The sequence below is a fragment of the Aulonocara stuartgranti genome, assembly GCF_965226115.1.
Source record: "Aulonocara stuartgranti genome assembly, chromosome: 13".
Taxonomy (NCBI): domain Eukaryota; kingdom Metazoa; phylum Chordata; class Actinopteri; order Cichliformes; family Cichlidae; genus Aulonocara; species Aulonocara stuartgranti.
In genome coordinates this window covers 26735860-26763597 of record NC_138949.1, presented here as the reverse complement: position 1 = coordinate 26763597, position 27738 = coordinate 26735860, and the positions used below count along the sequence as shown (strand labels likewise).

Sequence of the window (27738 nt, the reverse complement as noted above, 5' to 3'; positions counted from 1 at the left end):
AGGAGCGCTGCCGGGTTGAACTTTGACCTCGGAGTGACGTGACGTTTGTTCGCACAACCAATAGAAGTGCAGAAAGTCGCAAATCAGGCATATTGTTCGCATAAACACAAAAATAAATAACGAAATAATCCCGATATTGTGCCAAAGACTGATTTACAATGTTACTTTGTGTTCTATGTGTAATACCTTTGCTTAAATGACTAAATGGACTGTGTATTTATGACTCTGCGTTATAGTCTTACATACATAAGTAACATTCATATGTACAGATAAAAATGTTCAGAGCTATGTACACAAGCGTGTACACAAAAGTCTACTGCTGATCGAGCTGCTCAGTGGTCGTACAGTCTCATGCAGAGAGCGTGGAGGTGTTGTCCATGGTGGATGTTAGCTTAGACAACATCCTCTCCTCCCCAGTCTGCTCAGTGGACTTTAGCAGACCGCTAAAGCTGGCCCTCCCGACCAGTTTGTTAAGTTTCCCCCTGTCCCTCTCTGCCATTCCACCACTCCAGCAGACCACAACATAAAAGACAGCAGACGCCACCACAGTGTCGTAGAACATCCTTAGAAGACGTACTACCTACATCATAACCAATCAAGTCCCGCTTTTTTTTAAATACAGAAGAGGATTTATTATTTACTGAAAGGCTATGCCTTAGTTTGCTTCTTTCATTATTGTGTTTCGCCCTGCATAAAATAGATAGCTTTTCTGATAACTACAGTCAATACTCTCCTACTGGCATTAGCGGTGACCTAAGAGGCTTAACTTTAATATTGCTTTGCAGTGTAAATGTTGCAGAAAATGACTGTCTTTTCTTTCTTCCTGTGTGCAGATTGACTGTGACGTCATAGCGCTGATGGATGACGCAACTTTGGCAAACTACATTCCCTCGTACGGAGACCGAATTGCCGTCTTCAATTTCTGCAAAAGCAAGCAACCACTGTCAAAAAGAAAACTAGGACTTCTGCAAAAAGTTCACCTCTCAAAGTGAGAGAAACAGTGGCTGACATGTCAGATTTGGATGACTTAATAAGACTGTATTTCAGACTTTCTTTCAGTAACAAAGAAATACTTTCAATTTTAGCACATAGTCATCAGACAATTATAAGTGTTCGAACTCTAAAGAGAATTTGTAAAAGACTTGGGCTTTTTAGAAGGAAGAATCAATCAAACTTGGAGGAAGTGCTAGCCTTTGTCCAACAAGAGATCATGACAAATGGACAGATGCAAGGTTATCGTTGGCTACATCTACGTCCAATTCAACATGGATTTGTGGTGTCACAAGATACTGTAAGATGCATAATCAAATTGCTTGATCCTCAAGGTGTGGAACTGAGACGAGCTCGACGGTTGAGAAGACGACAGTACAGCTGCAGAGGGCCAAATGCTCTCTGGCACATGGATGGCTATGACAAGTTGAAACCATATGGTATTGCTATCAGTGGCTGCATAGATGGTTTTAGCCGCTATGTTTTATGGATGGAGGCTTATACTACAAACAGTGACCCTAAATTGATTGCAAGTTATTTTCTGAAAACAGTTTCATGCATCAGCGGATGTCCAGAAAGGTTACGTGCTGACCGAGGTACCGAAAATGGTTGTGTCGAACAAATGCAGATGTTTTTACGGAGAAACCACACAGACAGTTTTGCAGGTGAGAAAAGTTTCCTTTACGGAAGAAGTACGGCCAACCAACGTATAGAAGGATGGTGGGCTACCCTACGCAAACAGAGTGCACAATTTTGGATGAACTTATTTCAAACTTTTCAGGATGATGGCCACTTCACAGGGGATTTTTTGGACAAAAGTCTTATCCAATTCTGCTTTCTCAATCTTATTCAGGTAAAAGCATGTGCTCATGCTATGTAATGTCTTAGCTGCATAAATAGAAAATATAAATATGGTTAGAACATTTTTTTTCTTTAAATTAAATATGAATTTTATTTCCATTTTAATATGTCTTGATGCATGCTCAATCAGCCAGGTAAGGAATGTTTTTTGACAGAACATTTCTCACACTGAAAACGCTACATCCAGATGAACAGAATCAACTTTTTGGGATTCCATTTTAATACTTTGATGGAATTGTATTCATGTTATCAGTGGAAGTAACTGCACCTTTCTCAGCACAGGTGCATGGAGCATTTTTTTTTATTTATTGCCACATGGTTTAAATTACTATGGAGTCTGTTACCTAGTGGTCCTTTGGGCACGGTTTCAGAAAGCAATCCTATCATTTGGTTAATTCTCTATTGAAAATTTATTGTAGAATCATTGCACACTGAGTATAAAGTGTTGGGCTATCTATTCAACAGCAGAATCATGCAGCACCATTCTGTGTCCATGTGCTGTTTAGTGAAAGTGCTCTTTTGTTGTTGCTGCTTGGTTTTACATTAATTAGAGGTCAGTTTCTATGTCTGTTGATTAATGAGTTAATAAGCCTCAACTTTGGCTAAATCTACTGGTACATGGTCTGTTTCATATACCGGTACTTATATTGTGTTGTTTTTCATGTAGGATGAACTTGATGAAGTTGTGAACACATGGAACTCGCACAAAATCCGGCCAAGTGGTAGTGCAGCATCGGGTCGACCAGTAGTAATGTACTCATTTCCAGAGCTGCACAGTGCTGAGGATAGACTGAAGCCTATTTCTATGGAGGATATCACTTTGTGTATGGAAGAGTGTAGCCCAAAAGGTCAACACCCCTGTGATGAAACAGTCTTTGAACTGTGTTGTCTGCTTATGGTAGAAAATGAATGGGATGCCCCAGGAGATCCACTTGGTGCTGCGGATCTGTACATTAGGTTAAGAGAAGAAATACTGCAAAGTATTTAAGGAACTTCAGTGTGTAAATGTACAAATAAATACAAAATATTTCTCTTTATCTTGATAACGTGATTTGATAGTAGGTGCCATGTCTTACAGGTACCTTTTATGCAGGTATTTCTGCACTGCATTAAATGAAAAATGTTTTTCTACATTCACACTACCATTAAACAGAAATGTTTATATATTACTTGAAAAAGCTGAATATTGTGATATTATCAATCAGTTATGAAACACATGTCAATCCTTTTAAAAGGCCATACATTAAACTGCATTTACAAATGTTATATTTTTGATTGAATCATAAGTGGTGTAAACCTGCCTACCAGTAAATTGCAATATAAATTTCTGTGTTTTGTTGCCAGACATGTGCATAGTATATAAAATATAAACTGACCAGCTCCCTGCTCATTGTTTTCTGTATCAACCTTTACTCTTAATATTCATGGCTGGAAACCCAGGCACCAGCATATGATATGCTAAGTGCCCGGGTTATCTGTGGTATGTTTCAGCAAACCATAGTAGCATTAACAATTCTAGGTCTTGACAACAGCATGTTTCTATAAACGTATCATTGTTAATATTTAAAGTCGTTATGCCTTTTGGGGAGCTTTTAGTGCAATTATATTAAAGCAAAGCTATTATAATCATTTACCCATATGAAGATCCATCACTTAATTATTAATGTATTTCACTTCTGTTAGTTGTAAGATATTTTAGCTGGTTTTTCATGTAAAATGACCATGAATCATTGCTATACTGATTCAGTGTTAGCTGTTGTATACAAGGCTCCTTCATGATATGAATCCTAAAATTATAAGAAACATACCAAAAATATTTTGACTTTTATTTGTAGTATCCCAGCAACAATGCAACAAAACAGTTCCTGCAAGTGGAACCAAGTTATTGTCCCATTAAGTGCAACATGTTTTACATTTATATTTGTGTATCTTTATGAAATATTTGAAATTAAAAATAAATGGTATTCTTCCATGTTACTGAGCTCATGTGTGGCAGTCTCTTGAATTCTGGCATGTTCAAATAGATATGGAGTTTGATGAACATATTCAAAACAACAATACAAATGTACTGTGTACAGTAACATTTTATTGGAAAAAGTTTACAAGAAACCTGTTCTTTCCAATGCCAATAACATGGCTAAAACTCATAACCGTATAAGCTGCCCTGTAACAAGAATGACTCAACTTTTAAAACAAACTTATAGATCTCATATAGTCTTGTTATGCATCAGTATACATCAGTGACTTACTGTAAAGACCATGAACACTGGCTATTGTGGTATCACATATTCCTTCAGTGTCATCTATGGTATAGAAATAAAAACAAGTGTGAATGACTGAGAACATACATGCATACAAATAAAAATGCATAATTTCTGGCAGTAACAAGACATTTTTTCAGGTGTTAAGATTAATACTATATCTGAGAACATGACAATTTGGCATTACAAAAGGATGCCTGAATAATCACAGTACTTGACCACTGCACTGAAGTGTACAGTGTTTATTTATGATCTCAGTAATCAATAACCATCTTCAAAACAGACTGAATCCTTTAAGCAGCTTGAATCAATTTGATGGATGAATAACAGGTATGCTTAGAAACAATATGACATTAAGAAAATACTGGAATTTAAAAAAATATTTTCACCAACTTTATATGGAACCTTTGTAATCAACAACAAATGCCAAACTTTGATACCTTAACCTACCTTAACTAAAAATTGCATATACTGTAAAGCAAAATGTTTTCAGACATGACAAATGCTAAAGTATAAAATTGTACTTATTCCTTTTACAATACAGTGTTGCATAACAGCATTACTTTTACGTTATAACTATGTTCAGTTTTAGCCCTGACCTAATAAGAAAATACCATCTGAATGAATTAGTCTTTCTACTAATTACTTACAAAAGTATTTGACTGTGCTGAGCTCTCACACCACACATGGTGCATTAAAGAATGTTTAAGAGCAGTTTAATTATAGTTTATAGATCTTAAGTAATCTTTCTTCATGCTTTTGCTGAAGGTTTCTGTCTTACAGCTGGAAAGCTTGGATTTGGTGAAGACAGCTCTGGATATGGTAGTAAACAGTGTACCTGTTCGTTTTGTTTTGTGACTGTATTATGTAAAACTCAAAATGATAAAAGAAAATGAAATATTAGCCAAAACTAGACTTCTAACAGAGATGAGAAACTTCTCTCTAATTAAAAAAAGTATACTGTATAAGTTCAAAATACATAAAAATACATATTCCTAACATCTCTTTACAGTTATGCTCTAGTGTGCATGAGCAGTTCAAATGTAGCGCATTGCTGTGAGAGTCTAAACAATGTCCATCACCCAGACATTACTTTCAAGAACTGCATTAAATTCAGAACGAAAATCTGGGAAGTTTTCATAGCTGTTAGCTAGCTGCAGAACATTCCCACACATGCGTCCGACTGGTCTTCTTGTAAACTCTGTCATATCTTGAAATTCCACATAAATACTGTTTGTTACTATAAGGTCAGATCCGGTGCAGAAACGCATAAATTTCTGAAGTTTAATGTTATCCAGCTCTCTGATGAATCTTTTGAGATGATTTTTCACTTCTTTTTGTTGTGGAGTCAAATCCACAGCAAATTTCAGCAGCTGGCACACTTTTTTTGAAGTTGGTTGCAGTTCAGAGAATAACTTGGTCAGTCCCTCCGGACTGAGGGAGATATGGGGGTCGATGATCTCCCGCCAGCAGTCAATAACAAACATTGGTTTTTGGACAAGCTCTTTGTGTGCTATTTCATCAAGGATTGTAGGTAGAGTCTCAGCAGTGATTCTTTTTCTACAGCCATAACTGTCAAGAATTTCCACAAGATCATCCAAGTCAACTGCAGAGAAATCTTTTACTGCTTCCATCAAAACATCACATTCTTGGCTGCTGACAAACTGTAGAAAGTGTGCTTTAAGATCACTGTAAACACCACTGAAAAGCACTTGTTCCATAAAAGGGATTGCAAGTTTATTTGGAAAATACTGACATTCTTGGTAACCTTTCAGGAGTATTCGCCCAACTGCCTTCCATTTTTCAGCAGGAAAATCATGGCGAATGAATGGCACTCTAATGGTTGCACCTAGGGTGCATCGCTCATAAAATTCATGCCAGAAGCATGTGAGTACATCTCTTAGTATTCCTGATCCAGTGCCTGGTTCTTCTGTGTTGTCTGGAAGTATGCGCTTCACATTCAGTGTTTTGGTCAAAATCTCCTCATCAGAGAAAGCAGTAATCATGTCATGTAAAGTGTCAGTATGACGTATGGTGATTGTTATTATGTTCTCTGAATTAGGTGGACTGAGGGGTACAAGAAAACCCTCATAGACTAATGTGTCTTCTGTATCTTCTTCAGCATCAAAAATTGGACCAAAAGAGAGGTGAACTTTTTGCAGAAGTCCTAGTTTTCTTTTTGACAGTGGTTGCTTGCTTTTGCAGAAATTGAAGACGGCAATTCGGTCTCCGTACGAGGGAATGTAGTTTGCCAAAGTTGCGTCATCCATCAGCGCTATGACGTCACAGTCAATCTGCACACAGGAAGAAAGAAAAGACAGTCATTTTCTGCAACATTTACACTGCAAAGCAATATTAAAGTTAAGCCTCTTAGGTCACCGCTAATGCCAGTAGGAGAGTATTGACTGTAGTTATCAGAAAAGCTATCTATTTTATGCAGGGCGAAACACAATAATGAAAGAAGCAAACTAAGGCATAGCCTTTCAGTAAATAATAAATCCTCTTCTGTATTTAAAAAAAAGCGGGACTTGATTGGTTATGATGTAGGTAGTACGTCTTCTAAGGATGTTCTACGACACTGTGGTGGCGTCTGCTGTCTTTTATGTTGTGGTCTGCTGGAGTGGTGGAATGGCAGAGAGGGACAGGGGGAAACTTAACAAACTGGTCGGGAGGGCCAGCTTTAGCGGTCTGCTAAAGTCCACTGAGCAGACTGGGGAGGAGAGGATGTTGTCTAAGCTAACATCCACCATGGACAACACCTCCACGCTCTCTGCATGAGACTGTACGACCACTGAGCAGCTCGATCAGCAGTAGACTTTTGTGTACACGCTTGTGTACATAGCTCTGAACATTTTTATCTGTACATATGAATGTTACTTATGTATGTAAGACTATAACGCAGAGTCATAAATACACAGTCCATTTAGTCATTTAAGCAAAGGTATTACACATAAAACACAAAGTAACATTGTAAATCAGTCTTTGGCACAATATCGGGATTATTTCGTTATTTATTTTTGTGTTTATGCGAACAATATGCCTGATTTGCGACTTTCTGCACTTCTATTGGTTGTGCGAACAAACGTCACGTCACTCCGAGGTCAAAGTTCAACCCGGCAGCGCTCCTCAGCCAGCACTTTTATATATAGGAGAAAGATGATGTCATTCTGACATTATAAACAGTTTGCTCATTTCTTCCGACACTGTACCACTAACGTATACACAGTTACATGCACTACATTAGTTTGTGTTAGCTAACCTGTTGTGAGGGGATCGTCAGTCGGCCACCGTCAGAACAACAACCGGGGCTGTGTCGGTGGCTGTGTATGAACGCCACCCATTTTTCTGAGTGAAATATCCGCATAAACATTCATTACAGCTTCTCTCCTCCGCTGTACTAAGTGTAACTTACTTGTACACATCAAATATATCAGTGATATTGGCAGGCGGCTAGCATCTGTAACACAGCTCCGCTTAACTGCCTTGAAAAACTCTGAAATAGTAGAACAATAAAATAAAATGCAACGAACCCATCTGGGATGATCCTGCGATCAACAACAGTTAAAACGTCAATTCACCTAGTATACTGTAACATCGTGAAACACGTTCATTCCTATATAACATTATAAGCTAACAAGCATGCTAACAGCTAACCGTAACTGTACCGTAACTGTTTTCCTGTAAAAATAGGACACACCAAACTATTTCTCTTTTTTGTTACTCACCTTCTGCTCTTCCATTAATAAAATAGCATCTTCGGGGACCCCTCGGCCATGCAAAAAGTCACTTATATCCACCATATTTAGTGAATTTGTTCTCCACCTGCCAAACTGGACACATCGCTGTCACCGAAGCTGGAAGCCTGCAGGTGCCCACCTCAAAATTCTGAGATTAAAGTCAGAATTCTGACTTTAATCTCAGAATTCTGAGAATAAAGTCAGAATTCTGAGAAAAAAGTCAGAATTCTGAGATTAAAGTCAGAATTCTGAGAAAAAAGTCAGAATTCTGAGATTAAAGTCAGAATTCTGAGAATAAAGTCAGAATTCTGAGAAAAAAGTCAGAATTCTGAGAAAAAAGTCAGAATTCTGACTTTATTCTCAGAATTCTGACTTTAATCTCAGAATTCTGAGAAAAAAGTCAGAATTCTGAGATTAAAGTCAGAATTCTGAGAAAAAAGTCAGAATTCTGAGATTAAAGTCAGAATTCTGAGAAAAAAGTCAGAATTCTGAGAAAAAAGTCAGAATTCTGAGAATAAAGTCAGAATTCTGAGATTAAAGTCAGAATTCTTTTTTTTTTTTTCCAGTGGCCCTAATCCTCTTCCGTATGTATCAGTTTTTGGTACTTGAATCCACACATGAATGATTACCCAGGAATTTTAAGTTATCTTCTTTGTTGATAACCAGTGGTTATCAATGAACGTGCTGTAAGATGAGCAAGGCGCTCTGAGGAAGTCAGTCTGTTTCAAGCTGATGATACAGCATTTTAAAATACCACAATGACGCTGGAATAGGTGGTTACAAATATGGGCATGAACATTTATTCAGGATTTGTTTAGTTTTAATAAAACACCCTCAGGGAGCACATCAACATACATGCATATACTCTCGCAAATGCCTTCATGTAAATTAAAATAAACAGGAATTGCCCTTAATTTTAGTCTCTGTCACTGTGGTCCGATTTGTTAATTTTTTTTTTTTTCAAACTGAGTTAACATGAATTGTTGTGTTTTTGTTGTAATGCCTGCTCTGAACTTCTTATATCTTGCTGGTGACAAATACCACACAAACATCATAATACCGAAGAAGATAAATAACATCTAAACTAAAATAGACATTTTTCAAGTAATAAAAGCTACATAGAAACAAGCATCTAATGTGAATCTAATCTGAAAGCAAACTAATCTAAAGTAGACTTAAAAAAAATTAATTAAGTTAAATAAAGCTTTAAACTAATAATAAAAATCTAATTCTGAATGATTTGTTGTCGGTTCATAGGCCATATACAGCCCCAATCTGATTTCAAGAGGGCTGACCTATAAAAAACAAGCATCCAAATGATCTGTTTAAGAACAAATAAGTTATTCTTAACACATGGCCTTCATTAACAAAACAGTAAAACAGGCTAAGAAAAATGATGTTACATCTTCTGTTCACTTTAGTCATAGTCTACTGTCAGTGGCACAAAACCTTTATCTGTAGTTTTTTATGTAAGTAACCAAAATAATGGGGTTGGTAAGGTCTCGCACTGATTCTCACAGTGATGGCAACGACACATGCCTTTTTTTGCAGCTCATGGATCATGTGATAAATCACATAAATAACAATGGATCAGCAACCCTCAGGACAACCTTCAAAGGGAACCTCCACTGCAACCTGAGACCCACTAACCTTTTGACACAAAAAAACCTCTTGGATGAGAGGTGCACTTTTTTTAGATGGTAAATGGCCTGTATTTGTATAGCACTTTACTAGTTCCTAAGGACCCCAAAGCACTTTACACATCCAGTCATCCACAAGCTACATTGTAGCCACAGCCACCCTTGGGCACACTGACAGAGGTGAAGCTGCTGAACACTGGCGCCACCGGGCCCTCTGACCACCACCAGTAGGCAACGGGTGAAGTGTCTTGCCCAAGGACACAATGACCAAGACTGTCCAAGCCGGGGCTTGAACGGCAACCTTCCAATTACAAGGCGAACTCCCAACTCTTGAGCCACTCCAGTTTCCTGCTTTTTTCCAGCTTTTAAGGCTAAATATGTATACACTTAAACCACTTTAAAGCACTTCACACGTAAAGCACAATTTAGACTCACCAATAAACTTATCATGCATGTATTTGGACTGTTTGAGGCATTGTCATAGTGCAAGATGTTTATAATAGTTTAGAGGACCAAAACTGCAAGTATATGACTGGATTAACCTGCTTGGGACTCTGGAAAGCAAATACACCGTATAGTTCCTTCCTCTAAGGACAAAGATATATGCTTAAAGTGTAGTGAAGAACCATTAACAATTACTGAAAAGAGCAGCTTGTTAACCACCGGTTCAAAACCTGGATACTTTTTTACCTATTTCTCAGTTTGAGTGTTTTTTACACAGATGCCCAGAAATCAATCGCTTCTCATTCAAGATAAAAAGCTCCCATATACCACATGCAGTCATGGTAACAAAGCAAGTGCACCCTCTTTTAATTCTAAAGTTTTACATGTCATGACACAGTGCTTCCTTACAGAAGCAGGATGACGCAGCCAGATGCTGATGATTAAGTGCAGTTGACTAAGTGACCATTAGCAAGTGTGACCATGCATAGTAAACTTTGGGCACTTTGGAGGCCTGAAGCTGGGAAAGATTACAAAGCCATTTTAAACACTTCAAAGTCCATCATGCTACAGTGAGATGGATTGTTCACATAATCAAGCTTTCTAAGAGTGAACATCCTTGCAAATTCAACCCAAGGCCAGAGAAACTACAAAAAACTACATGCAACAGTTACCATGTTAAACGTTAGATTTCATGACTGCAGAACTAGAAAAAGGCTGACAAAAAAGACTGAACAAGAATGGTTTGTTTAGAACGGTCGCCAGGAAGAAAAGACTGAAATCAATGTTTTGCAATGGCTCAGTGAGAGTCCAGAGCTCATCTGATTGATATGCTGTGGTGAAACTTGTATGAAGAGCTGTGTACGAATGAATGCCTGCAAGTCTCAACGAACTGAAGCAACATTGAAAAGAAGAGTCATACAGCCATGATACAGTCATACAGAAAACAGTTAATTCAAGTTATTGCTGCTAAATGTGGTTTTACTGCTGAATTGTGTGGTGCATCTAGTATTTTGGCTTGTTTTTTGTCAAATAAATAACAATACAGGGTAATCTATAATGTTGCTGTTCACCTGAGGTTGTGTTTAAATATTGTTAGAACCTGGTGAGGACCAGGTGATTTTTTTTTCAATATGTCCTGATACACAAAAACCTTAGAACTGAAGGAGGACATACTCTCTTTTTACCATGAATGCATACACATGTTAGAGAAATTAAATTCTAGCATTTGTGAGGTTGTGCAGCAGTTGTTTTGCCCAGATAATAATCTAACCTCAGTCAGTTATCATAACTAAAGAGTTTTTTTCCATCGTGCTCCTCATTGACCGAGTCTCTTATTCTATTAGAGTCAGACGCTGGACACAACAGCTTACTTATTATTAGTGCCTGAAAAAAGTTTTCCAGTTTTTGTGCTGTAATCCCTGCACCAGACAAACTAATGTAAAACATATGAACATGAAAAGGTCAAAGAAGTGGTTTCCTTGCACAATAAATATGACAATTGGAGGACATTATTTCTTCAGATCAATACCAAAGAACATTTTTCTAAAGAAGATCATCTTGTGATGATGGCTCAGAGATATCATCACAGCATGATGAAACCTGTCCAAGTTCGAGATAAAAACCATCAAAGATTGCATTAAAACATAATCCAATCCCCAAAACCAAACATGTTTCACAGACTGCTGTATCGCGTGACTTTCTGTACATTTACTCAAATTAACTGTCATCACACAGAGGAGACACGCTAGATTTACTACAATTTCAATATTAAAACATGAGATTCGTAACACTTGAACTTTAAACTTTTGCTTTGTGACACTGCAAATAAATAGATTTTTAGGGTCCAGTTAGCAAATCATTAAAATGGCATTTTCTCCAAACTCAATTATTGGTGAATAAAACAAGTTCTGTTTTGTTTCTGTGTAGAGAGGAATGAACATTACACTCCCCGTCCACATGCTCACATGTAACCACAGAATCAGATGATGTGTGGGAAGGATGTAACCTTCAAACACAGGTTTGTTGTTGAAATGAGGAGCAGCTGAGCTGTTTGTCTCCAGGCTTTGTTGTTTCCGACACCGAGAGCGAGAGAGAAAAGAAAGACAACCGTACTCTCTGTGTGACAAGAAGCAGACAGTCATGAAGACAGACTTACAATACGGTGATGTCACAGAGCTGACAGGAACACAAACACAGGCTCGTGTCAGCAAAAAGCTGTGACGCTAAATATGAGGGGAACAAATGTTGTACTTGGAAGTTGTTGATGAGGTTAAGGTTTTGCATAATAATTTTTTTATGTCAACAATTTACCAATTTTACAGTTTTAACTAGATTTGTAAGAAAAATAATATAGATAGATAGATAGATAGATAGATAGATAGATAGATAGATAGATAGATAGATAGATAGATAGATAGATAGATAGATAGATAGATCTTTTTTACAAATCAGGTTAAAACTGTAAAATTGGTAAATTGTTGACATAAAATAATTTATTATGCAAAACTTTAACCTCATCAACAACTGTTTAACTTCCAAGTACAACATTTGTTCACCTCATATTTACCATCATTATATTATATATATATTATACATAAATATATAAAGATCACTGTCCAGAAGAGCACAGTCCTAGGAACAGCAAAGATATTGGGACCCTCAAGCTCCCAGGCCTCACTGTTTTGTGAGCCAAAAAGCCCCTCAAGGGTTGGTTGAGACCAAAATGGAGCTAAAAATCAAGTGAATAAAAGATATACTGTAGCGTACTTTTAGGTTTAAAGCTTTTGCCCTCCCCCTAAGTGGTCTTTTAAAAAAGGAGTAGAAAAGACACTTTATTAGAACTGGCCTAGAGTGAGACCATATATTGCATGAGACTACAACACTACTTCCAGCACCTATATGCACCACAACAACTGGAATGTCCATTTCAGGCGTTCTCTGTTCAGTGCAGCTGTGTAAACTATCCTCATTAGCAACCAGTCACGCCTCCTTAAATCTAATGAGTTGGCTACAGTATGTGACTTTATGATGAACAAATGTCTCTCTCTCTCTCTCCTCCTGATCTTTCCCCTCCATCCTTCCACTCTCTGGAGACAAGGACCTTTTTGTACGAAAGCGAAATCATAGGACTCACATGCTTTGGACAAGAGAAAGTGAACGATCACAGCGAGAGATAGGGTTGCTCAGAAGAGAGGGAGGCAGAGAAGCAGAGTGAGGTCATTCAGAGCTGGAAAAGGGACTTCAGAACTGGACAGCTGTGAAGTACACTGTACCAGACTGGCCAGGATTATCTGAACATGGAGAGTGAGAAAACAGAAACAGAGGAGAAGACAGAAGGTAAAATGAGCATTTAAAAAACTTCTGAAGAGATGTTTCAGACAAGTATTTGCAGCTAATATGCATAATATTCAGTTTATTCTTACTTTCAAAAACCAAATGCTTAGTCTTTGTCTAGAAACTGCTACTTACAGCTTGTCAAAATTCAAGATATCCTCTTTATTATGTGTGTTTTCAGACCAGCAGGTTAATATACTAAATTTATGGGGACATATAAAAGAATAAGGAACGCTTAGTAAAGTTTTTCTTTTTCTTTTTTTTCTAATAAGACAGGGCAAAACCAAAAAGAATATTTTTGGCAGTTCAAAATGATTTTTTTCCTTGCATATATCAGATTTTCTTCTTTTTTTCCATCATTCCTTTACATTTCAATCAGTCCTGAAATATTTACTGGGCTGTGATACCAAAATTTGCATAACCAGCCACAAAGCTACTTTGCCTTTCTTGGACCAGCTGCATCTGCAAAGATGTATGATACAGGGATAAAAACCAATGAGCAGCAGTAGTGTTGTAAAACAAACCTTAAACATAAAGCCTGGTGAACACATATAAATAACATTATGATATTTTTGTAAAATTCTTAATTTTTAAGTATTTAATATGGGTATTAAACAGGGATTATTTAGTTATTTTAATTTATTTTAACAGTACATCAAGATTGTGACCTACAAAAATAATTTTAATTATCCTTCATTTAATTCAAGCAGGGTCAAGAACCTTAGAAGGGTTTACCTAAATGGGATGTGGATGATTTTAATGTTATCAATTACTCCTGCTTGTTTCCTGTTTTCACAAGCCAAAATGTCTGCTGTTTCACATCAACGCTAAAGTACACCAAACGCAGCTTTGACCTTTTTGTCCTGATTGTTGGTTACCAGCTGAACGCAAGCTGTGATTTAGGTTTGTTTGGAGAACAAAGCCAGCGTGTATGAGATGAACTAAACATGCAGTCCAATGCTATACCAAAAATATGTCTTACTATCCAGACAGTTGTTGCTACTTGTTACCAAATGAGACATACAGTGCAGAAGCAACATCAAAATGTCACAAAATCCTTTTGGTTTCCTGATGGCAATAAATTTAAATATTTTTTGCATCTTCTGTTGAGGTCACTGTGGGACAGATGTTGATGTAACATGTTGACGTCAACTTTTTTGGCCTGAAACAGCTGAAGCCAAAAGCACAAACTCAAAATGCCAGAGGAAATTTGACAGAGAGTCTTCATTGTGGGACACATTCCTTGTTTTGCTCTTTCACGGACGAGAAGTGTTACTCATATTGTGCTCATGCTCCTCATCATTTATGCATGATGATATATGTAAAACGTGTTTCGTATGACCCCGTGCAGTTTTGACAGTAGCCTCGACCTGTGACATTTTCGCAACAGACACAAGCATTGTACTTTTCTATAACCATCAACTGTGCCCAAATGCATGAAATATTTGCCATGAACCACACTGCAATGTTTTTGTTTTTTTACCTTTAACATAGGAAATGCAGACACGCTGAACGGTGAATAATATAAATTCACACACTAAGTCTGAAGCTGCCGTGATGCTGAAAGCAATTTGCAGCAATGTGGTGATCACCAAGCGACTACAGATGAAAAGATGCTGGTGATGTGAAGTGAACATGGCTCGTGATAGACTTCAAGACCAGCAATGTGACTACCAATGAGAGTGAGGAATACTATTGATTGACATATGGCATGGTAGTCAAGCTCTTAAGCTGTGTCCACGCTGGAAGCAATTTGCTTGTCGTGCATTGCTTTACAGTCGACCGTGTGCAGAGGTTTCAGATTACCCGTTACCTAGGTAACCTTCTAATATATTTACTACCACATTATGTCAATCAAGGGTATCCTGTTCTCTTATTGGTAGTAATTCGCTTGCCTTGAACAGAGCCCTTGAGTAAGTGAATGCTATTAGAAAAAAGGTCCATTGGAGTGAATGGACCTTGTTGAATCCCGCCCACTTTGCATCACCAGCAGTTACTTTCCCTGTAATTGGTTGAAGTTGCCACATGTGGATACAACTTTAGGTTACACTGGGGTTGATGAAAAGAGTTTAATGCAGACATTAATGACTTTAATCACATGACAGAGAAAGCTCACGGCGCAGGCTTTTTTAAACTTTATTTGAGTGGGTTGAAATTCATTTGACGTTTACAGTTTGTTGAAATTACATGATCACAATTCTCTGTAATTCAGAGCATTTAACAGTTACGCCGAATTTTATGATTCAAGACAAAACATGAAACTCACTGAACTTTTTGGAGTCAGATAATATGAGGAGCAACTTTTCTTGTATATAAAAATATATTAAAAGTTTGTTATTTTATAGAATATCATCTGTGTAATTTATATTTATTCTACTTTAATTTTTGAGATGCATGAACCAAACCTGTTTTCTGTGGTCTTTTGTCCTGAATAAGTGTGATAAATAATCTGTTAGCGATGCCAATTATCGATGATGTAACAAGTAGAAATTCTTTGAACTTAATCTTTTTTTTTTCTTTGAACTTAATCTTACATGATGTGTTAAATGTCTGAGAAAGAAAAGGTAAATAAACTGTTAATTTACATGTGGTGGGAAAAAAGGGGTTTTCTTGTGGCAACCTCTTTCATGCCTTTTCCATACTTGCTTAACAAACAAACGCTTAACAGTGGATTTGTCTGTGGATTCAATCAACATTTTCACAGAAATTTAGCAGATGTTGTGTGGACACCACACTCAGCTTTTCATGTTTTCTCCTTAGATACAGAGGGAAATGTTGAAGAAGCTAGCCAGGGGATTTCTCAGGTAATCAAGAACTTTTAAACACTTCACACTTCATATTTATTTGTTTATGCCTCATAATGGGTGAGCTAAAAAAAAAACATGAATAATCCCAGCTTTATTATCAAATCAGAACAAGCTCATTTAGACAAGTTACCAATAAATTACATAATATTTGGTTTGTGACTTAAATTGTCTATTAACAACCGAGCCTTTCTGTCACTATTTATCAGAAGACGCAACAAGATGTTTCTTTAAATAGTAAAACTTTTATATTTTATTTTTTTTTACATTTATAATACATTTTGTGTTGGTGACTTTGAGCAAACGCTGTGCTCTTTCTAGAGTAGATTTTGCTCAAGATATCAACATAACCAGTGCTGGCATTTAGACTCACTGTGCCTCACACTTTTTAAATTTAAGAATATTTGATTGGTTTTATTTTATGATGAAGTGAAACAAAGAGCAAGAAGAGTGAGTTATCCAATGTTGGACTCTGCAGACAAATAACCCAAATCAGAAGACAGCATATTGCCCGAGATAGTGAAGCATTTTCATCACAATGAGTATGGACTACCAAAAGTGAACAGAGCACACAAGAAAAATGCTGTTTACAAAGTTTTAAAATAAAGTTTCGGCTCTTTTAAATTTGCACCAGGTCTCATCACATTTTAACAAAAGCTCTTATTTACTCACAGAGGATGTGAAATACTTTATGAATAATTTATAGTACAGGACTCACTTGTACAGTATAAGAATTCAGTCTCCAAATTGAGTTCACTTTAGCACATCATGCTCTCTTAAGTATTATTTAAATAACACTCTTATTCAGATTAACTAAACTCAATATTGGCAGCTGATACGAGTAAATACTAAGATCTATGCATTGCAGTAGATGCAGATGCTTCTATGAATCATTATTTAGCCACTCCTTAGAGCTGTAGCCTCCAGGTGTATAGACGCATAGTCAGCTATTACACAGGAATAAGAGCAATAAGGCAAACAGGACAGATGGTCTATTGAGTTTCCTGCTTGATGCCTTTCACATGACCAAGAGAAAAAGAAAAGCAAGAGAGCGATGGAAAGATAGGACAAGAGAGAGCTGCAAAACCCATGTAATGTTCCCATGAGCTGATTCAGTTATGCCCGTGAAGTAAATTCAATCAGCTATGCATGAGAAAACTGAGAATGGAAGAGCAGAGAAAAAACAAAGCAAGATAAAGATTTCTCTATGTATGGAATGTAATCAGGGAAAGGTTAACATAATGATAAGGGTTTAAAAGACAGCACAAAACAAGTCAAAACGCACCAAAAGCACAAAGAATCAAGTGTAACAAAGTTGTAACAAAGTTGGAGCAAAGCACACTGGTGAAAACATTACATGTTAAACTGCTCCTTGTGATGCAGCTGTGGGGTCTGGTGGTTGAGCTGCGCGAGGGGCTCCAGGCGGCGCTGGGGGAGCTGTGCGAGCTGCGTCAAAAGGACCACGGTTTGGAAGAGAAGCTGCAGGCCCATCAGACTGATGTGGATGATAAGATAATGGGCCTCAAGAACACGCTCAACACATTTAAGGTGCTGGAGAAGCTAGACAGTAAAAACACACACATACACAGTCTACTCTTGGTGTGGCCTCTGAAACATAATTTAGAACATCTGACTTGGACTCTGTTGAACTGTAAACTAATTTAATTAGGCAGGAAGGCAACTCTTTCAGACTCTCACACTTCTTTTCAACAGGCAGTTCAACGTGGACTATGTTGCTAATATTTTTTTAATGTGCATGCATACGAGAAATTCTCTCTTTTGGATTTGAATCCCAAATTCTCCCCTTAAAATCTGACCCTGGTACTTCCCATTTCAGCATAGTGACTTTCCCAGTCTACCAAAGTAAAACTACTGGCACCTTTTAATCTTCTTGCAGGAGGAGCTGAATGTGGCGTTGTTCCACATCAGGGACATTTCCAGCAGACAAAGAGATGTTCAGAAGAGGATAGAACTGCTGCACTCAGAAAACAAAGATATGATGTCAGTTCCACACAGGTAGGGCTGCAACATTTTGAAAAAGGTGCTAGTTTTAATAAATGTACACGCATATAAAAATTATTCACAGTAATTATTCAATCATCCCACTCAGCTCCCTAATGGTGACCCAAAAAGTTCAACTTTCATATGTAACTTTGTCAAATAAGCACTCTTTTTAATTCTCCTTCACCTGTGCTGATCGGGCCACTAGCAGAAAGAGCTCCAAGGCTGATGTGCTGACAGCATCCAGTGATGAACACATCTGTGTGCCCAGCCAATCAGAGCTCAGTGGTATTCAGCACTTTTTCCCCAATATGCAGAGCAGCGGGTCACCGCCGAGGAGCACCACGTCGACTCAGAGTGAGTCTGTGTATTTCAACATTTACTATGCAAAGAGTGTAAGCGAGAAAATGACCGGCTCGTAGAGGCAGTTTGCTCATACTAGTGTTTGTGTGTTGCAGCCTCCACATCTGAGCAGGACCAGCAAAGATCTTGTCCTGAGACCAATAGTCAGACTGAAATAAGTAAGAAATACACCTGTTTCTGCTGATAAACATACTACTGCGGGTAGTCCACATATCTATGCACGGACCCACTAAACCACAGTCTCTTTTTACATCCTGAATCATGCATTACTTGGTAGTCAGAGGAAGTTTAAAGGCAGAAGTAGGTGGATTTTACCACCTCCAGACAGAACTATGGGTAGGAGTTTCACCACTCTTTTTAATTTAAGCAAAACTCAATATATAAATATAATTGTTAAAATGGGATTTTAGTCAACATACATGACCATATAAAAAGGTGTTTTAACCAGCTTTTGCCTTATGTTTGATGGCAGGTTTTATAACAGGTGCATATTACAAAAAATATTATACACAGGTAGTAAAGGCCAGCCAGTAAGCCTGGCCCCCTTTGCAATTGTCTGTCTTTTATGGTTATAGAATAATCCTCTTTATTCTCAGAGTTTAAAGTAGATTGTGTTCTGTATGTGCAGATAAAAGACAGAGAGCAGCCTTGGAGCTGCTGGAGTCTGAGAGAGTTTACGTGTCCCACCTTTCTCTGCTTCTGAAGGCAAACATCTCCTTTAACGGATCAGAAGCCCTCACTTCCAAAGACAAACGGTAAAGCCTGCTGACACCCTAAGATGGCTCGATTCAGACTGATAATTGAAGAAAAAGACATGTAAAGCAGTTTTTTGGAAAGAAGAAATGTCCCAGCCACCACTAACCCCTACCTGATACACACACAGAGCCACACAAATCAACACTCGCAAGAATATATTCCTGATCTAATTTGAGTGCTTGCAGTGAAGGGTGAACAGGAAATAAACAAATTAAATAAAGGCACATTGTAAACACCAGAGAAGACACTCTGTTAAAGAGACTCCACACAGCTTGTTAATGCAATCACTGCTTAGCTTCAGCACACGTGCTCCCAATGACTGAAAGCGCCAGTGAAATGGTGCCATCGCTGAACTGGGTCAAATGTTATTTGTGAATGATTGTATTTGTTTTAAATTGCTTATCCTGCTGTCAGATGTCTGCCACACAAGATGGCACACTAATTGACACAAATGCAGGTTTTCTCACGTTTTGTAGGAATGTTGATGTTTATAACATCTGCTGCCTTTTGTTCTACTTTTAGTCCATTTCCCAGCTCTTTGAGGTTTCTGATCCAGCAGCACCTTGAGCTCCTTCATACTCTTCAAGAACGTGTGCTCAAATGCCAGTGGCAAGGCATCATGGGAGATATATTCATGAGGCTTACAAGTAAAGAGGTAAACACAGAATGAGAGCGCAAAACGAAATGTGGATATTGTCCTTTTTGATGTGAGCACCATCTACTGGTAAATAAAATGAAAGTCTTTGAATTCTTAACATCTTTTAAACCAGCAGGCAGTGAATGCTACATATGCACTCCCTCCATTTTTCTAATAAGGTGTTGATTCAATATCAGTTATCTGAATCTATCTTTCATGGACTTCCTTTTCAGCTTTCTTAGCCTGCGCAGTTTGTTTTTCTATGCTATGTTTGAAATAATATAAGAATCTTTTAAGTGTATTTAGGCATTTAGAATTGGTCAAGACCTGCAGAAGTTCAAAGAAAGCATCAGACTGGGAAAAAAGGTGATTTATGTGACTTTGTATATAGTATAGTTGTTGGTGCCAGACAGACTGGTCTGAGTATTTCACAAACTCCTGATCTGCTATGATTTTCCAACACAATCATCTCTAGGGTTTAGAGAAAATATCCAGTGAGCAGCAGTTCTCTGGGTGAAAATGCCGTGTTGATGTCAGAGGTCAGAGGAGAATGGCCAGACTGCTTTGAGTTGATAAGAAGGATATACTAACTTGTTACAATCAAGTTATGTGTCTCTGAATGCACAACATATCAAACTTTGAAACAGCAGATGAATATATAGTGGTGGTCTGTCGGTTGAGAATTGGAAAATAAGGCTACAATTCACATGAGAATACCAAAAATAGACAATAGAAGCCTGGAAAAACATTGCCTGGTGTGACGAGTGTCATGGCTGTGTGCCGGCAGGCAGGAAAAAGGACCCAATATGCAGACTCCTGGAGGAAGAACTTAAACTCAAAAGTCCACTGCTTTATTGCAGGCAAACGTCAAAAACAGAACAAAACTAGGAGGGCTGGAAACTGGACTGGAAACTAAACACACAGGGCAGAATGAGGATACGACGTGACACTAAGCACGGGGAACACGGGGCTTAAATACAAAAGGCAGTAACACAAAAATGAGACACACAAGGCGAGCACGGCTGGGAGCAATCAAACCTGACGAGACTGAGGGACACAAAAGAGAATACAATGACCTGAGACACTGACCTTCAAAATAAAACAGGAAACAGACTGGCAGAGAACTAAACCCATACTAAACACTAGAAATCAAACCACAAATAAATTATACAATAATAATACACAAAACGCTGGCTCACTGACCCAGGATCGTCACAGTGAGTCTCAATTGCTGCTGTTTCATTTGGATGCAGGATCAGAATTTTTGGTGAACAATATATATACATGGATCCATCCTTCCTTGTATCAACTGTTGAGGCTGTTGGTAGTCTGGTAATAGTGTGGGGGATATTTGCTTGGCATGCCTTGGGCGATTTAGTACCAGCTGAGAATTGTTGCTGACCATGTCCACCCTTTTATAACCAATGTACCATCTTCTGATGGCTGCTTTTAGCAGGATAACGCTCCATCCAGTTTACATTATAGATGAGAAGCTGACAAATTTGCAGTAACTGTGAGATGCTGTCATGTCAATACAGACCGAAACATCTGATAAATGGCTCCAGCACCTTGTTGAATATATTCAATGAAGAACTGTTTACACTAATCTGACAGTGAAGGTTGGAGGTGTAAAATGTGTGATGATGGGTTATAAACACATTCAAATTCATATATGCAAAGTGCTTATGTCTTTAGTCTCTTAACTTGTGACTGTAGCTTTCAGTCATAAAACGATCCAATCATATGGTTTCCAACCTTCAATGAGCACAAGGTCCCCTTCTTGGCAGGTCTATCCCAATCGTTCTCCTGGCTTCCAGCTCACACCGATTCTAGAGCAAGATGCTCCCCCCCCCCCCCTCCACCACCACCACCACCAACCTGTGTGCTGCTATCATCCACTCTCTTCCTGCTACTTTCAGACCAATAAGCATTCTCCAACAGCCCAAGCAGTGAAAACCTCTGCAACAATTTCAGCTGAGAACAGTCAGATCTGCCATCCTGCACTGTTAGCCCTGATCATGGTAATTAGTGGTTTTCCTCACAGAGGTTTCCTTGCATCCATCCTCCAGTGGGACTGGCAGTCCTATTAGGATCATCTTCTTTCCTTTGTCAGAATATTGTCAGGTGGAAGTATAGTTTATTCCCCAGGTTCACCCTCATATCCCATACCTGTGCAGTCTGCAGGAGGGTGCTGTTGATCTTCTTGGAGGAGAGTGTTTTTTCTCCCTGCTAGATGAACTGGATTTATGGGATGGGTGTCCCACGAGTCTGATGCTTTTTCAGTTCATCCTTCTCCAAGGTGTCTGCCAGTGCTCTAAAGACTTGGCCGTACTCCCAGCTGTAGCTTCCCTGTACAGTCTTGCATCCCCACGAGTGTGTCTCAGCATGACTCTCCTTCAGCACTCTGTCACCCCAATCTGTGCAGATTTGATAGTGCAGGGAAGTGTTTCGTGCACTAAATGCAGGTAGAGAGAAATGCAGAAGGTCTCCAGTGTATATAAAGAGCATGCAAACTCAGGCAGTATATCTCTCCTTCTTCCTCCAGAGTGATTTCTTGGATTTTTATGTGTCCTACCTGAAGGAGCTTCCAGACTGTCTGTCAGTTGTCAACATGCTGGCCACCAGCTCCATGAAGTCTTCGGCCTTGCTTGAGGTAACAGAAAAATGTGAAATATGACAGGTTTTGATATTAATTTTAAAAGCACAGAATGTAACATGACGGGGCACAGCAGGGAAGACAGGATGAAAAAGAATACCAGCATACTTCTAAAAACAAAAAAAATCCGGAAACTTACAGCTCATATCACCAAAAAACGCCAGCATATCTGTCGATTTCTGATTTAACTCTCAGATACTCTCAGAATTGCTTGAGTGGAGGTAACTTAAGTATCTGGAAACCCTGTCAAGTTTCATTTCAAGCCTTGTTTTATATAAAAGCTTCAGACAAATGACGAAATTCACAGTCCTTACACCTGCTGTGTTTTTCCCTTTGATGCTGATTGGTCCATCTGTGCTGCATTGTGCTTGACTGTGTGGTGCTGCTATCAGAGTGACATAACAGGTGATGAATCCAAACCCTCCCTCTACACTCTGCTGCTTCAGCCAGTTCAGAGGATCCCTGAGTACCTGCTGCTTTTACAGGTTGGATCAACACCACTGCCAGAATTGTCCTTATATGTTCATATCCTGCAACACACAAACTTGATACAAATACGATACTCTGAAACCATGCAGAAAAAGGTTATCAGTAAACAGAAACAGAAATAAAACGACAATTAACAACTCAGTATTATTACAACCGAAGATTAAATCTGATGTATGAATATTTAAATTGTCTATCTCTGTGTGTGTGTGTGTGTGTGTGTGTGTGTGTGTGTGTGTGTGTGTGTGTGTGTGTGTGTAGGGACTACTTAGGCAGACTGATGCAGAGCATCCAGACTACTATCTGCTGCTGGTGTGCATACAGCAGTTCAGGGCTTTTACTACACAGTACCACCACCTCCTCCAGCACAATCAGGAGCTTCTGCTGCTCAACCGCAAGGAGGTGAAGAGGTCAGGATTACCATCTTTCGAAAAATATCAACTTTAAAACAAACATTAAACAAAACATTTTCAGTGTGAAGGAGCTTAATGTTCTCTGTGCTGTGCACCCCTGCAGGTCTACCATGAAACAGCTGTTAAAGACAGTAGAGAGTGGGATTCAAGCCAGCAACACTGGCTCACCGTACCCTTGCAGCAGTGCAATGCTGTGAGTATTCAGTTTACCGGGCATTTAATGTAGTGTTTACATGACTCAGACATTTCTGTTAGACATTAATAAATGAATAAGAGTTAAAGCTAAGTAGATTATTCCTGGAAAGCAACAGACACACATAAATGCTTAATATTTGTTATTGCTTTCTCATTTAAAAAATATAGGTATAAAAGCAGTTACATACTCGCCATGTTTTCCTACCAGTCCAGTAACCTTTCAGTATTTCTTGATTTCTTCTGTAAAAAGCTGTCGGGTGCTGCTGTAAACAAAGTTTATTTCTTCGTTTCTTCACTGCAGGGAACATGCCAACCAGGTGAGGCGCAGAAAGCAGTGTCTCCTGGAACAGATTCAGTCGCACCGTTTCCAAGATTGGGACCGAGACCAAGAAACTGAAACTCATTGCTATGATGCAGAGTGGCCCTCCCGCCTCCCTTTCTTCAGCCATGAGCTGGACTCACGGAACCACAAACCAACAGGTCAGTAAAATAGTTCAATAAGAGGAGATCATTAGAAGGAACTGAGCGTGATTTAACGAAATAAAGAATTCCCAGCAGAATGGAAAAGGGCAGGACCCCCCCAGAGTGTAGATGCTGGCGGTAATGAAGATAAGTTGGGGGCTTTGGTGAGGTGGAAATGGGGAGGAGGTGGATTGCACAAAGGAGACTGCAAGAGAGACTGAAAGTTGAGCATTGCAATTTAAAGGCTGATTGAAGAAGAGAACAGAAAGATGATTGGACTAGAGCAATGATAGTGGCATGGAGTTTTACAGCGTGGGAAAGTGAATGTTTCAAGTTCAATTTGTTCTCTCCCAGCATTCAAATGCAGCCCTTTGGAGCAGGAATTAACACCTTTCCTTTTAGACATCCTCAGACAACACTTCATACTTCATCATGAACTTTTTTTAAAAGTGTAGCTTCAAAACGTCAGCACACAGGGCCACTACAAAGGATGTTTATCGCACAGGATGCTCTGGTGTCAGCATGCCAACCGACTGGCTTACCACTGTGCACATTTTGAATAAGAAGTACCAATTTCATCAAAAAACCGAGTCAAGTAAAATTAAAATCCAGGGCACAATTGAGTTAAACTCATCGGTATCTATCTGATGTCCCAGGTCAACTTTTACATTATATAGTTTTAAATCCATTGTTTGTGGCTTGATTGGGGCTTGATAGCTTGATGATTATTTTTTTTAACCACATCCTCTTTAAGAAAACCTAAATACAAAACCAAAGCAGTATTTGGGCATCTCCTATCACAGTATTTTATTCAGCGTCAGACAGATGATTCCCCAGAGTAATTTTATTTTTGGGACATGATGAAACTTCCCAAACTTCCCTTTTCCCCAACTTGTCATTTTGGTTCTTATTTTACATCAGTCAACAATTCAGTTTTTTGTTTGTTTGTTTTTTTGCTTTCAGGTCTTGGCAGCATCCCAGAAAGTGAGCCCTCTGAGAGGTCAATGTTGTGCCAGCATCATCTGCCTCCCAGACCTGCAGAGTTCCGCCAGGTTCAGCCGGGATCTGCTCTGGCAGATGCCCTCGGAGAGTTTCTCCTTCCTCCAGATCCCCCTGGGCTGGAGAACCTCTATGAAGAAGATGGAGGCTCTTTTCATGACACCTCTATGTTGGACCGCTGTTCTTCTGCCTCTTCTGATTCCTCCATTGACATTGCCTTTGTGAAGTGCCCAAAAGCCCCCCCAGCGTCACATCACGGAATAGCAACAAATGTGTCGACTACCCGCGATGTTTTTGGCAACATAGGAAGCCAAGGGAATGGTTATAGCAAACTGCCCAACCGTGGTTGTGTCTCTCCAGACGAAGCTGTTCTTATGCGTCGCAATCAGCATCGCCCCCTTCAGGCCAGCCAACGTAAGAGCAAGGTGAGTTTATTTGTAAGAGATATATAAAAATATTGAAGAATCATTTTTGTAGATGTTCATAATCGACATGTATGCCATCTCTGCTGTTAAGTCACTGAATGGGCTGCAAATGGAGAACACAGTGAGTGGTCTGGATAGTGGACCTCTATCAGACCATCTCCAAAGGGTGGGATTGGGCAGCCATGCCAAACTGGAGCGCCAGAGCAGTAAAGGCAGCAAAGGAAGTTCTACCCCCTCCCGTAAGGTCCAGACTCCCTTGGCGAACAGAGCGGACAATGACAAGCAGAGCCCTGATCTTCATGGACTGCTCAGCATAGTGGGTTTCAGCAAACATCTATTATTAAAGAACTATTATCATGTCTGTACAGGAATTGCCTGTTACATTTTAACATTAAAACCACAGAACCTGACAACATGAAATTCATATTTTTAGTATTATTTCTTAATTTTCTTGGTAAATACTGAAATATTGTTTTCAACCACATCAGGACACAGGAATCCAGTCATGGGGCGATGAGTCCAAGTGGAGGAGTGGGACGGAGGACAGTAACCACACCCCCTTCAGCGAGAGGAGTCGCAAAGACAAAGGAGGCTTTAGGAGCTCTTTCAAGAAACTGTTCAAGAAAAAGTAAGAAAGATAGTGTAGCATCATGGAGTTAGAAACATGGCTGGCTTGGCACTGCAGTTTCTTTAACTTGAAGAAACAAAGATGCCAAAAAGAAGGCAAGATTGAAAGGAAAAACATGTATTCAATTTAAACCCTTTTCTTTCCTCCTAACAGAACTAGTGATGAGAAAAAGGAGAAAGGAGGTGAGAAGACACCAGAAAGTCAAAATAATGGTGAATATGAGTCACCGGGGAAAAACCCCAAACTGGTCCAGCTGGAGATGAACCGCGGCACAGCTGTATGAGCACTGCTCTGCAAACAGGCACTGTGACACATGAACAAAGATGCTGTATAATACATGCATGTACATCATACATATATACTAATGAGAGAAAATAGAGGCTGTTTTTCCTTTCTTTAAAACTTATAGACGCTGTATAAACACTGTACAGATATAAGCAACTGATTTATGTTTCAATTACAAAATCCTTCACACTGAGGGAAATATGATGCGGTTATACAGTAAACATTGAGCTCTTTTGCTAATATTCAGTGTTATTATGTTAAGCTGTAGAGCGAAAGACTAGCAAAAAGACAGGCAGTAAACAACATAAATTAAACAGGACTCCATGGTTAAAAACAATATAATTTTGTGTCAGTTAACATTAGATGTGTGATGAATGGTGCCCCACACTGTAAAAAGTCTCACTCCATTTCTTTCCTCTATAACATGTTCCTTTTTCTTTTCCACCCTGACAAAAACGTTGTATCGCACGTTTAAACAGTTTCACTCCAGCTCATCTTTCTTTCTTTCAGTCTTCTTAATGATTTTAAGCAATACCCAGAATTACATTGTTGCATATACTCAGGAGAACAAATACTAAGCAGGTAAAATCTGTGTATGTTTGTTCGTGATTAAACATTTTGCTGAAAGACAGTAATGTACATTTTTGTCATTGTGCTGATTATTTCTATGAATTGTTTTGTGAAGAAAGACGAATGTCAGAATTTTGAATAAAGGTCCAGACTGTATAATTTGTGGAATGTGGTTCTTTTCCCCTAATTTTTTAAGTACTAAGATTAAAACACTCAGTCTGAAAACAGAGTAATATCACTCCCAACTTTCTATAACAGTTGGACAATCTCAAACTACGAAGACAAACTTTGGTGACACTAAAAACTAAATACATCCCACGATTCACTGTTGCCACCTTTCCAGCAATAATTCTGAAACTTTATTCTTCAGCCATAATGTAGACGTTTTGCTGCTATGCTTGAGGTAACTGGGCCTCATTTACTAATTTACAGCTTGTATGCACAAACCTGCGTGTACAGGCCGCTTACAAAATAATTTCTTGGCACCATTTCGTAAATTTTTCTTTTACTGCAGTAAATGTCTTACACGATCCTTGCCCTCCACCCGTTTTCTCCTTGTCAGGTTGTTTTTCACATTAACCATTGAATATCAGACACTATTATTTAACTTCTACAGTCAGACTTTCTCCTTTTTTTTTTGTCTTAGAGATGCGAACTTCTCTTTTACAACTTCATCACCACGATAATATCAGTTGTACGGAGCTTGATCAAGCCTATATGTTACGAATGATTCTGACTTACTAACATAGGCATGGTGGTGACAACAAAATAGGCTGCCACACACTCTTCATA

At 38.7% G+C, this 27738-nt stretch overlaps 1 protein-coding gene across 2 annotated transcripts; it reads left to right on the top strand.

Annotated features, from left to right (window-relative positions):
* Positions 1-13079: 13079 nt before the first annotated feature.
* Positions 13080-27105, top strand: arhgef33 (Rho guanine nucleotide exchange factor (GEF) 33). 2 transcript variants are annotated; one of them, XM_082556700.1, is made up of 17 exons: positions 13080-13269; positions 16027-16070; positions 17454-17618; positions 17968-18086; positions 18283-18428; positions 18530-18592; positions 19063-19189; positions 19713-19845; positions 22373-22480; positions 22876-22968; positions 23231-23379; positions 23486-23575; positions 23879-24057; positions 25003-25463; positions 25555-25779; positions 25952-26091; positions 26245-27105. In XM_082556700.1, exons 1-17 carry the CDS (start codon positions 13230-13232, stop codon positions 26372-26374), a joined length of 2412 nt encoding a protein of 803 aa, XP_082412826.1. In that variant the 5' UTR covers positions 13080-13229; the 3' UTR covers positions 26375-27105. The 2 variants fall into 2 exon arrangements, with proteins under 2 accessions (XP_082412826.1, XP_082412825.1); XM_082556699.1 differs by having other exon boundaries at positions 18280-18428.
* The last annotated feature ends 633 nt before the right edge of the window (positions 27106-27738 follow it).